Raw genomic sequence first — 11904 nt, 5'->3', positions numbered from 1 at the left:
TCTGATATGAACAGACGGAGACGGAGTTTGACTTGAAATGTTCAGATTCTAAAAAAATGCTATGTCAGCATGCTCGCAATGACAATGCATATACTCCAAAATCCAAACACCACAGTGCTGGTTGGGTGTGATTTCCACTCCCATTCAATTTTCCATGCAAAGCTGAATCAACTGCTCAAATATGGCACCTGCACTCCATTTAGGCAGGTTTCCGCACCCTTGCCGCTTCATAACAAGTAGCAGGAAGTTAACTAAACTAGGGCTGCAGCAAATGATTATTTTAGTAATTGAGTTTTCTATCATCCTCCACTTTGCAATCAGCGCAATATCAAATCACCTAACTGTACCTCTGTGTGGATATTGTGTAGGCTGCCTCCCTCTCTTTCTCCTTCCATCCCTCTTTCTCTTTCTCTTTCTCTCTGTTCCTCTCTTGCCCTCTCTCCACCTCTCTCTCTCTCTCTCTCCTTCACCCCAACCGGTGGAGGTAGATGGCCGCCCACCCTGAGCCATGGTTCTGCTCGAGGTTTCTGCCTCTTAAAAGGAAGTTTTTCCTTGCCTCTGTCGCCTAGTGCTTGCTCTTGGTGGGAACTGTTGGGCTTCTATACATAACATCACAGAGTACGGTCTAGACCTGCTCTTTATGAAAAGCGCTGTGAGATAACTGTTGTTGTGATTTGGCGCTATATAAATAAAATTGAATTGAACTGAGCTTTTAAGGTAATGGGCCGTTGATCTTTATTTACGCGGGTTTCAGACTACAACAAGACTTTTCTTGATGGTGTGAATTCAGAAATAGCAAATGAGCCCTGACAGTCTTTCTAGTCCTGAGAGTATAAATTTGAATTCAGCAACACTGGATCTTAAACCAAAGTCTGATGAACTTCTCCTTCTCGCCTGTTTCCAGCCTCAAAGTCACTCGACACATTTCGCCACCACACTCTCTCAAACTCCTCTGGTCTCTTCTCTTCTATTTCACCATCTCTTATTTTCAGTTTCTCCTGACTCTGCCATTCTTAATTTATCCATTTATCTCCCCCTCTCTCCCTCCTGCAGTCTTTCTCTCTCTGCTCAGCAGAATCTGCAGCACAGATCTTCACCTGGTTACCTCAACACGCGCCTCGTTTTCTCTTCCTGCTGAACCTGCTCCTCTCTGTGGTCTGAATCCTTATCCCTCCAGCTCACTCACAAATTGTACAAAAGCTAATATCTGTCATTTCTGCTAAACAGATCCTTAACATTAATATTAGAGTTAATGTGGACGTTTAGGAATATCTATGGATCTGCTTTGTACTGACACAACATACACAAATGCATTTATTTAGTGGCTATATTGTTGCTAAACATAAAATAACTGTGATCAGTTAAAAAGCTGAATATGTAACATTTATTTTTAGCCATGCTAGTGGCATGGCTACATGGATGTCGGTGCTGGTAGGTCAATTAGGCCACCGCTTTGGTCCAGACTGAAATTGTTCATATATGAGACATTTATGGTTCCCAGAGGATGCATCTTAATGACTTTGTTGATCCCCCTCACTTTTCCCCTAGCGCCGTTGGTTCGACATTTTTGATTTTGAGTGAAATGTTTTGACAAATATGTTATTCAAATATATTCAAGGTCCCTAGAGGATCAATTCTAATGACGTTAGTGATCCTATGACGTTAAAAGTACTCTGAGCCACCAGTCCAGTAGAATCTGCTGTGTCATGCTTTGCTTTGTGTTTGTAATGTCTTCCCCATTGATTAAACTGCTTCTAGTTTCAGAATAGATTAAATAATGGTGATTGTGGCGAAAACCACGTATTGGCTGAATCCATGTGTCCTGACCTCTTCATACTTTTCAGACTTGTGGTAACAGGTACATACTCTGAAACTCCTGAGGGCTGTCCAAATCCACAAATAATCAAGTCTATAAAGGGCCTCAAGCGGACATTTTGCAGACTAAGTACACTTAGGGTGCAGATTTCACTCTGAGGAGTATTATCAGTTGTTACAAAATAGATGTGATGAAGGAAGAGAAGATAGTAGTAGTTAAGCAGAACAACCAGTCTACGGGCTGTAGTCCAAAAATACTACATATACAGATACAAAATAAGCCTAATAATTTAAATTAGTTTGTTTTAGATGTGTTATAAGCAGAAGAACAACTGACACCTCACTTGGAAACCTGCATATACTGTCGAACTTCTTAACCACTTTTCCCAGGTAATATGTCCAGCAGTTCCTTGAAAATATAGACAATGAATGCCATCCAAATAATGGTTACAATCAAAAACCCTTTCACCAAATGTTGTCCAGTTTTAACAGCTAGACTTCTTGTCTGGGCTGTGCTGTCATCAGCCGGTCTGACTATAAACTTCAACTTTAGAAAAGAAAGGGAAAGCTATGACCTATGAAATTAATTTCTATTTTAATTCCTCTCCATTAAATCCTCGTGTACAAGATGCATGCTGACACAGGACTGAGCGGTCTTCTTTCATGACGCAGATGGTGAGCCACCATCTGTGTCATGAATATCTTAACCAGAATATCTTGTGCTAGCTTGGTACTCTTATGTTTCCTGACTACTTTATTCACCCTTATAAAGTGTCATTATTGCTGTTTCAGATTTTTATCAAGCAACACATTTCTTTTAATGACAATGCAAGAAGTCTTGTTTGATAATTTATAATCATAAGCTGGCGTGTTAAATAAGAGGTTTAATTATTTTATCCCACTCTAGTGCTTTGAGACTGAATAACAGTCCATAACAGTTCATTCAGGCTATCCTGTCGAAGGGGGCAACAGCACTGTTTGGATTAACCACAATTAATCCAAACAGTGTCAGTGTAAAGACATTCAGTTAAACTCTGATACTGTAGTAATTGTGGCAGTGCCAGATTCGTCTATAATTAGCAGAATTAAACAGGATTAGACAGTGACCATGTACACTGTGATGGTCCTCAGCCAAGGGTTTGAAAATAATACATGTGTTAATGCTCATACAAAAGTACATTTACATTTATGACATTTATTCATTTAGCTGACGCTTTTATCTTGAGCGACTTACAATGGCTATATATGTCAGAGGTCGCACGCCTCTGGAGCAACTAGGGGTTAAGTGTCTTGCTCAAGAACACAATGTTGTCTCACAGTGGATTTGAACCTGGGTCTCTAACACCAAAGGTATGCGTCTTATCCACCCCTATAACCACCCCCTGTAAAGTCGAGTTAGATTCTGTTATACTGCAGTGTAAAGTATGCATAGATGACTAATGTCAATGCTTTCGGACTCGATGTAATCACTGAAGTCTAGGAGGGCTCAGTCCAGAAGAGGGAATGCTTGGATTCAGCTGTTGTATTTCATAACTGCTTCTTTTCTTGAAGGGCCACATCATAAAATACTGTGTGGAAAGTTTGAGCCATTGGTTGTTGTGTTCACATCGTCATTGTGATCTCCTCAGTATGTGTTGGTCTCCGACAGCTTCCGCTCATTATTTCATTTTTAGCACTCATGGTCGACTGAGTGCACATTTCCATGTCATTGAATGCTTTTTGGGGGTCGTGCGCTAATGCAGCACGCTCTTTACTCCCACACTGTTTCCTGCTTAGTGAACACAGCTCTGAGGAAAATGAGACCTCATGTCGGCCCGCAGGCTCAAATCTCCTCCAAAATCCACAGACCGCAACAGAAATGTTGCTTCTCCTGGCGTTTGAGAAGCCAGCAGAGCATCTCTCAAACAACTGCGAGTTCAGATCCACATTCACACTGACGCTTCATTACTCAGCTCTCATGTGTGGGGCTTTATCTCATGTACAGATCATTTATTTAGATAATACAGCTTTGGACAGATTTATCTCTGTGTGAGTGGGTGTAATGCCTAATCTGAGGAGCAGAGTTTAAAAACGGCATTTTCCTTTTGTCCGATTGTGTGGCTGTCTATTCTTCTGGCAGTTTCTCAACCTTTTGATCAGACAAACGAATGTTTTGTTCGTGTAGAGTAAAATGGCCCCATTTTGCTCACCAGTTTGAGAAGTATATTCTGCTGCTGATGGTTTTTTTACCTTTGTGAGGGACGGGACTTCCCTGGCGGCCATCTGACTCCACGGCGACCTCAATGACCGCCTCGACCTCCTCCTTGTATTATTCATGAAGAGTGATGAGGAACCAGAAAACTGAGAAGCACAAGGATCCTTTATGAACACTCTTCCAGAGAATACAGTAAATAAACTAGTGGTTTAGTCATGTTCTAGTTTAGTCATGAGTATTGATGAAGGAACAAACGTCACAGTGAATCTTACTCAAACAGATTTATTTGGTCAGGAAATCAATAACAAATAGGAAAGTGACAGGACAGAACAAACGACATACCATATGATCTTCATCAACAGATGAAGTTTTCCCAGCTGTCATGAAATTGTAGTTAGTGCACTGCACTTTAAGGGCTTCAAAGTTGAACTTTTCAAGGATCCAAGGTCAAGAATTAATTTTGAAGCTTAACTTTTAAACAGACGAGCAGTCCTTAAAGTGGTACTTTTTCTAATCCCTCAGGCCCAGCTGCTGGAGTCTTCTGTGAATAGGGGGTTAGCTATTCTTAGAGCCTTGCCAGAAGTGCAGCTAAAACATCTGATGAGGATATGTTGGCCAATACTCAGTTACGCATACTGTATTTATATTTATTTTTATTAAAACAGGAGTCCTTTAATTAGTTTGAAGAAGTGTGACCAAGATACAGTATGTATTGAGTGGAACATTGTACAGTTCTCAAAACGATTTATTGTAAAGGTGAATTAAAGAGCACGTCTACTAATGTCAAAACATATTACACTTGTATGAAATATCAGGCTTATTAATCTTAAGAGAAAACAATCAACTTAGCTATATCACAAAGCAAAGATCATGTAATTAATGAGTGAGGTGATAGTTTAAGCCGTTGTCTTGTAACTACATTGACAAGTTGAGATGCATTGAAATCTGTCTAATTCACATCTCTTCACCAATGTCCCAGGAAACTGTAATGCACACATTGTTTCTAAATGACCTCAAATATATCTCTGACTTTTCTGTAATGACATTTCTTGATATTTTCTGTTGAACTCCAGTATTGAAGCACTGAAACATGACTGACAGATTATTCAACAATGAAAATAGAGTTCATGTCCTCTCATGAAGGCTCATTTTGCAGTCGAGGTATTTAATCTCAAATGAGGTGTTCGTCGTTTAAATCCCCTGCTCCCCGTTGAGTTGATTTTCTAGCACAAAGAGCCCCACTGTTGACTTGGGCCGTATCTGTCTGGCTTTTAAAGCCCATCTCCTGCTGCTCCATGAAGCAAGTGTGAAATGAATAGTTTCTTCTTCTCAGTGAGGGCACAAGTTTTTATTTATTTATTTATTTTTTTGGCTGCTTTATTGAGCCTCAGCTTGACGAGAAGCCGTGGAAGCCCAAAGCAATCTTTTGAATTTTAAGGAATCCCTTTTTACTGAGCAGCCGAGCAGCACTAATACCATGAGACAGCGGCAGTGGCATCTTGGCTGTGTGGCAGTGGGCGGATGGAGTGTTTAGTTTTCATACAGATCAAGTACTTACAGAAGCAGCCACAGGCTGCTCCACTCTGGTCCCCCAGCCTCTTTAAAAAGAAAATGGTTTGTTTGCAAGGGAAGCTGCAGGGAGCCATTTCCTCTCAGACAGGTTGATCACTTTCAGAGCTGTGGACCAGTATGTCCTACAGTCCCTGAACACCCACTGCGCACATGCTGATGGTGATAATGTGCCCATTATACTAAGTGTGGTCTCAGCTGAATGATCTGATTGGTCAAAGAGCACCAAATGCCGGTCAAAAAGCTCTAACGATACCGCTGATTCTCCTGCTGTTGGTTCCTATGCCAACTGTTGTAGTAATGTGTAAGCCATGAGGTGATTTTCTCTTTTTCCCTGGTCTTTTATTTCCTTTTAAAAAGGTAATATTCTCAGGTAATCTAGTTCCAGTGAAAACTTAAAATCTATTAACCTCACTCAGAAAGTAGTGGAGTCTCTTGAAAATACAAACACCATGTTGTAATGTAGTCTCTGTTTTCTATTGTAAAAGTTTTGATGAAATACATCTGTATCATTTATGTTCGATATTTAAGGCTAACAGGCTACAGGGCCCATCACCTACAGTAAGAAATTCTTAACAACTGTCTAGTGAAGCTGACCAAAATTTAAGCTTTTTAACTGATCACATGTATTTTACGTTTAGCAACAATATTGGCACTAAATTAATGCATTTGTGTCTGTTGTGTCAGTACGAAGCAGATTCATAGATATTCCTAAACGCCCTCATTAACTCTAATAGTAATGTTTAGCAGAAACAACAATTTTTAATGTTTTTAAGATCAGTGTTTGTGATACTAATGTTTTTTTGATGCATTCATTTGAGAAATATAACCAAGTTCTTTTTTAAATCGGGAAATATCTAATTAAAGCATAAGCAGATGAGGTTATGAATCCAACCAGACATTCAGTGCCACTTTCAGTCAGTTCTGAACAGGTTCAGCACCCAACCTTATTCAAATCACCTTACAAAAACATTCATTTTACACCTTACAATGTTTCTTGCTGGAACATGGAAATGGTGTGTTTTGTTATTTTTTTCATTACTTTTCTATTGAGAAAGACATGTCGCAATTTTTCATGGAACTAGCTAGCTATGTAGGACGATGACTCCCCTAACCATGCCTACAAATCTCTGATTGGTCAGTTGTTTCACCATGTGGTGTATGTAGCCGTCTCTGAGCCCGATTGAAAAAATCATATATGCGGATAGTAATGGAGAAGTCTGGAACCAGGTCAACCATTACAGCTTCTACTGTGCTGCTTTTAGTCTTTCCACCAGTTGAACCTGGCTGCAGGGATTTGGCTCTCAGTCAGCGTTCCAGCTGATTCTAAAGGTGTTGGATGAGGCCAGGTCCCAGTCAAGTTCTTCCACACCAAACTGGGAAAACCATATCTTTGTAGACTTTTCTTTGTGCACAGTGACAGGACAGCTGCCAGCCCGTTTTTACAGCTACACCTGGACATCCATTTTGTCTCTTATATCATGTCCACTTACCAGAGGAACAAAGAGAGGTTGTGTGTAGATTCTTCTCTAAGCTGTGCCTCAAAAAAGACAACTGAAAATGAACACATACAAGTTTTGTTGCTGTCAGACGGTGTTGTCAGAACAACAGGACCAACTTTCACCTGCAAAACACTCTCCGTAAGCTACTGTGCTTCTGCATATCTTCTTTGTCCTCTGATCAGATGAGTCATGTTGTGGTCCAAAGTTAGTGCCGCTTCTCTCAGCTCAATATCTGCTCTTTATAAATCACACCTGGCCTCTCAGGACCACTACAGAGGATTTAATATGTGAATACAGACAGGAAGCTCAACAGGGCCAGATCACAGCCGACGCCGCACGGCACCTCCTTTATTTGCCCTGCCGTCTGTCCACTGCTGTTTTTTCACCTTCTCCCAGCATTAGTCATACTCGCCGTGCTCTCTACACCTGTTTCGAAACACAAACTGTGGTAAATTCTGCTAAACTCATGCAGCTCTGAGAAAACACAGCCAGACTCCCCCAGTACTTTTGGTTGTTTTCTTCTGCCTCATTCTGCTAAACATCCAGGTCTCCAGTGACAAAATAATACCCGGGCAAAGTCTGGGATTCTGCAAACAAAAATACTGTCTGTTTGGTCTCATTGTGTTTGCTTCCTGCCACAGTGGGATTTATGATCTAAATAAAATGATTCATACTCAAATAGTATGTTTTTCTTATGTACTTAGAAAGTGCTGCTGATGAACCAAAACGAAAACATAAGCCCAAAGAAAAATAGTGCTACTTAAAATGGAATTCACTTTCCATTCAGTCTGAACTTACCTTAAGAACACAAATCTTTATATCTAAGTATATCTAAGTAACATTGGCTGTTTGTCCTTTCCTACCAAAACAACCCACATACAGAAGAAGTGTTGTTAACTCAAGTGAGCCCCAAACAACTTTGTTAAGGTTCTGGAAGGTTTGCCTACATAATTTAAAGACGCTAACTTTGCCTGTTGGTTGGAGACCGGATGTGAGCTGCACACTCCACAGTCACAGCAGGAAAATACTTTGCTTGCTAGCTACAGCTAATATATACTCTTGGTGCAGGGAAACAGACTGTACATTGTTTCTAAACACACTTTTGTGGTTTCTCAAACCTATAATAATGTCACACTACTTGCTCCTTTGCTCCTGATAGAGGTCAGTCTTCAACCGCAAGTAGTTGCTTGCCAGGATTTTTAACGGAAGTTGTTTTGCACAAACTACCAGTGCTGTAATTTTCCTCATGAGGTTGGACTCCTTGTGACAAAAAAACATCATAAAGGTTGATTCAATGAACTTATTTCAGCCATTTTCAGTTTAGTGACATGTTTTAATCAATGTTCATGCTTTGTCTAAATCTTTTTCATTGTTTTAGTCTTCTATCGATATCGAAATATTTTCATGATCTCATTAAATAGTTTTTTCTCAGATCTTCTCAGATGACAAAGAGGAAGAAAAACAGAAAAACTTTTATTTAAGCAGCAGCTCTTCTCCTGTTCATCAGCTTCAAAGTAACATCCAGTTACAGAGGACATAATTGTAGATGAAAGGATAATTTCTAATAATAAAGTGCTTCCATGTGAGTGGAGACAGTTCTCCAGCCCTCACAGTTCATCTCTCAGCTCTTCATGTGGATCATCAGAAGAGGAGAGGCCTCTGGAGATCAGCTGTTAATCCACCCTGAAACTGACTCAAACTTCACTCAGCATATGGAGAACATTGGTTCAAAGGAAGCTATGGCTTATAGAGCATTCATTTCTTCCTCTGCTTTCCGGCTATAATGTAATCATATGTGTCTGGGTCTTTTTGACCAAACCCTGTCATGTAAAACACTTTAAAGGCTTTGGTGAACTGTCTGAACAGAGTAAATCCCTCTGACACTTGATCACCGAAGCGTTTGTTGATGAAGAAAGTGAGGGAAGGTTTCTGTCGACCGCGGGCTCGTCGTGATGGAAAGCTGGGGGAGGGGGAACAAAAATTACAAACCCTCCAAACGAAGTCCTTTGGGTAGCCTCTGAATCACTTTCACCACTCTGGCTGTAAGTTTTTGGTGCAACATCGCCATCTGCTGATTGATTAAACGGACTGAATAGAAACAGCTCAACAGTGGGAAGACTGTGATGGAGCATTCGGATAAACCCTTATGAGGCGTGTTCGCTTCTTGTCACTGTGTCAGAGATGAGTTGATTCAAGAGGCGTTGGATTAGATTGGTTTAATATGTTTAACTGTATGGTCATTTACATACATGCAGGAAAAATATATTAGAAATTCTCTAAAGTTAGAGTTACAAATAGGAGTTGGTGGGGACCAAACCAGAGCTAAAAACACCACTCCATGATCATGTTTCTCTATGTTTGCTTGATGTGGAAGTAAGCAGCTGTTTGCTAACAGTGGGGATCTCCTGCTGGACTGATTGTGAACTCAAGAACAAGAAAGGTTTTCCCCAATTTTTATTTTTCTTAAATGGGGAAATAATCAAACAAAACTCACCTATTGTGTCTCCTTGCAAAAATATCGGTGGCTCAAAAGTTAGAGCAGGTCCTCCATTAATTGCAGAGTAGGAGGTTCAACCTCTAATTAATGTTGGACATGTCCGTGTCTTTGAGCAAAATAGTGAATCTTAAATTGTTTAAGAGGCCACACCAGCATTTTGCATTGCTGTGTGAGTAAGTGGTGAGTTGTAAAAATGGTTAAAACTTTGAATACTCAAAGATCTTCATCTCTCTTGCTGCATATCTGTTTAATAAAATGTTTCTAATACTTATTATATTACTTTGGTGTGCTAATTGTCCCGTTTGTCCCATCAGCCCGGGGCCTTCCTGAGGATTTACAACCTACGAGCGATCCCGGGATCCAGTAAGGTTCCCGGCCTCACCAGCAGCCAGTCGGAGGAGGTGGATCACCTGGCATTTCACTTGCATGGAGGGACGGCATACGGCAGGGGGATTCGGGTTCTTCCAGAAAACAGCCCAGATGTGCAGGAGCTAAAGAGGTACAGCAGGACATGAGGGACAGATATGTCTAAAAATAAAATCATTGTAGAAAACCTGCTTCAAACTGCAGACTGTGCTCTGGTTCTACTTACTTGTTCTGGTACTGCTGCATAATTGGTCCAGAAAAGACCTAAGCAATACTAGTGTAGTCAAGGCGTGTGCAATCAGACTTCTACAGTAACTGGCATTCATTTATGCATGGATTTAGTATGGGGCATCAGGTTTAGAAATTTTTTTGTTTTTTAAGGAAAACAAAAATTTGACAGAGGATTTAAAACTGTGCTGCGATCTAAATAAATCCAGGACGTAATCCAGATTTAAGTTTCAGTTTTTAAATTTCGGTAGTTTAATTAAAAAGTAAATGTATTCGTTTGTGTTTATAAAGTTGTTGTTTTTTCATTTTCTCCTTCTTTATGTGCCTGTAGAGTCATGGAGGCCGTACCAGACAATGACATGGACGACGAGCTGAACGACTCAGCGTTGTTGGAGATCTGGAGCACGCCACCAGAGTACCTGGGTATGAATGGATGTTGGAAGAGCCTCGATTTTAGCAGTTTTTCCACTTAATGGACTGACATGAAATTTGCTACAGACATTAACATTCCCCTCAGGATGAATTGTAATAACTTGGACGATCTCTTCATCTATGACCATCATCGGTTCAAAAAAAAATTTCTTTATGACTAAATACCTGCATATAAAGTGCATATAACACGAGTAAAAATGGAAACACATTTTTCCAGTCAGACTTGAGTAAGATGGATGACACAGCTGAAACGCCTCCTGTTTAGACACACCTTTAGTCTTGTTTTTCCAATAAACTGCCCTCGTAGTTTCTGCTTACAAATGACTGATAAAGAAAATCTGAATATTTTTATTGCGTGACTGAAATACGAAAAAGGAAGAATGTTGTGGCGACCGCCTGCTGGTCTTTGATTAAGTGAAAAATGTGTTCGCCAGCAGCGGAAATATGAACATCCTGACTGCTCAGACAGACCAATTTCTTCACTGAGGAAAGGATGGATGAATGGATTGAAGCTGCGGGGAGCTACTTCCATTAGCAGGGCCTTCTAAAAGCCTACGCTTCACTGGGGATAAAATAAAAAGTCCAAACTTTGACGGTGACCTGAAGGTTTTCATACAGACAGACAAACAGCTGCAGCTTTAAAAGAACTCTCCAGCATTAGAAAAGCTCTGCGTTCCAACCTGCAGGCCTGATGTCTGTTGTATAACTCTGAGTGAACGAAATATTTGAGACGCAGTTTCTTTGCAGGAAGAGCGTTCTTTTAAAAAAGAAATTAACCTCTTTATCAACATACCCCAAAAATTTGCCTTTGTGGAGATAGTAATTCAGTTATTTCAAAACACAGCAGGAAAAGATCCAGGTCTTTTAAGAATACACAAACCAGAGACAAGACTATTTTTATTGAATTCATGACGTAAAGCCACTGATACGTGCCATTGTTATTATACAGTACATTGAAAAGATGTGAAAACTATTTATTCTCTTTCTTCTGAAAGGTTACAGATTGCGTAATGCGTGTGTATTATTTTAAAACATGTATTTGCTGTGAAAATCACTGCCTCTTCTCAGTTTAGGAGAATATTTAAGACCAATTGTATAAGCAAACAAAACTCAAAATGCAGTCAGCTTTTAATCATCACAATCTGCGGTGATTGTGATGATTACATACAGAATGTGAGCTGAAGCAGGCAGCAGAACCTGCTTGTTTTAAGACATCTAAGAAAATGCTTTTTAGATCAGGTGATTTTTTTTTCCTCCTTCAGGAGGAGCAGCTCAGCAGAGTGCAGTTTGTTTATAGGCCT

At 40.1% G+C, this 11904-nt stretch overlaps 1 protein-coding gene across 1 annotated transcript in view; it reads left to right on the top strand.

The window, feature by feature from the left end:
- The window catches only part of LOC123961534 (protection of telomeres protein 1-like), a 70345-nt gene that overhangs the window by 54308 nt on the left and 4133 nt on the right, over nucleotides 1-11904 (top strand). The window contains exons 11-12 of the mRNA XM_046037007.1: nucleotides 9892-10076; nucleotides 10503-10594. Of these exons, the coding sequence (XP_045892963.1) occupies nucleotides 9892-10076; nucleotides 10503-10594 (277 nt within the window). The remainder of the gene's footprint in view (nucleotides 1-9891; nucleotides 10077-10502; nucleotides 10595-11904) is intronic.

Source organism: Micropterus dolomieu, linkage group LG22 (assembly GCF_021292245.1).
Source record: "Micropterus dolomieu isolate WLL.071019.BEF.003 ecotype Adirondacks linkage group LG22, ASM2129224v1, whole genome shotgun sequence".
NCBI lineage: Eukaryota > Metazoa > Chordata > Actinopteri > Centrarchiformes > Centrarchidae > Micropterus > Micropterus dolomieu.
Note: the sequence above shows the minus strand (reverse complement) of the source record. Positions and strands in the feature narration are given on the sequence as shown.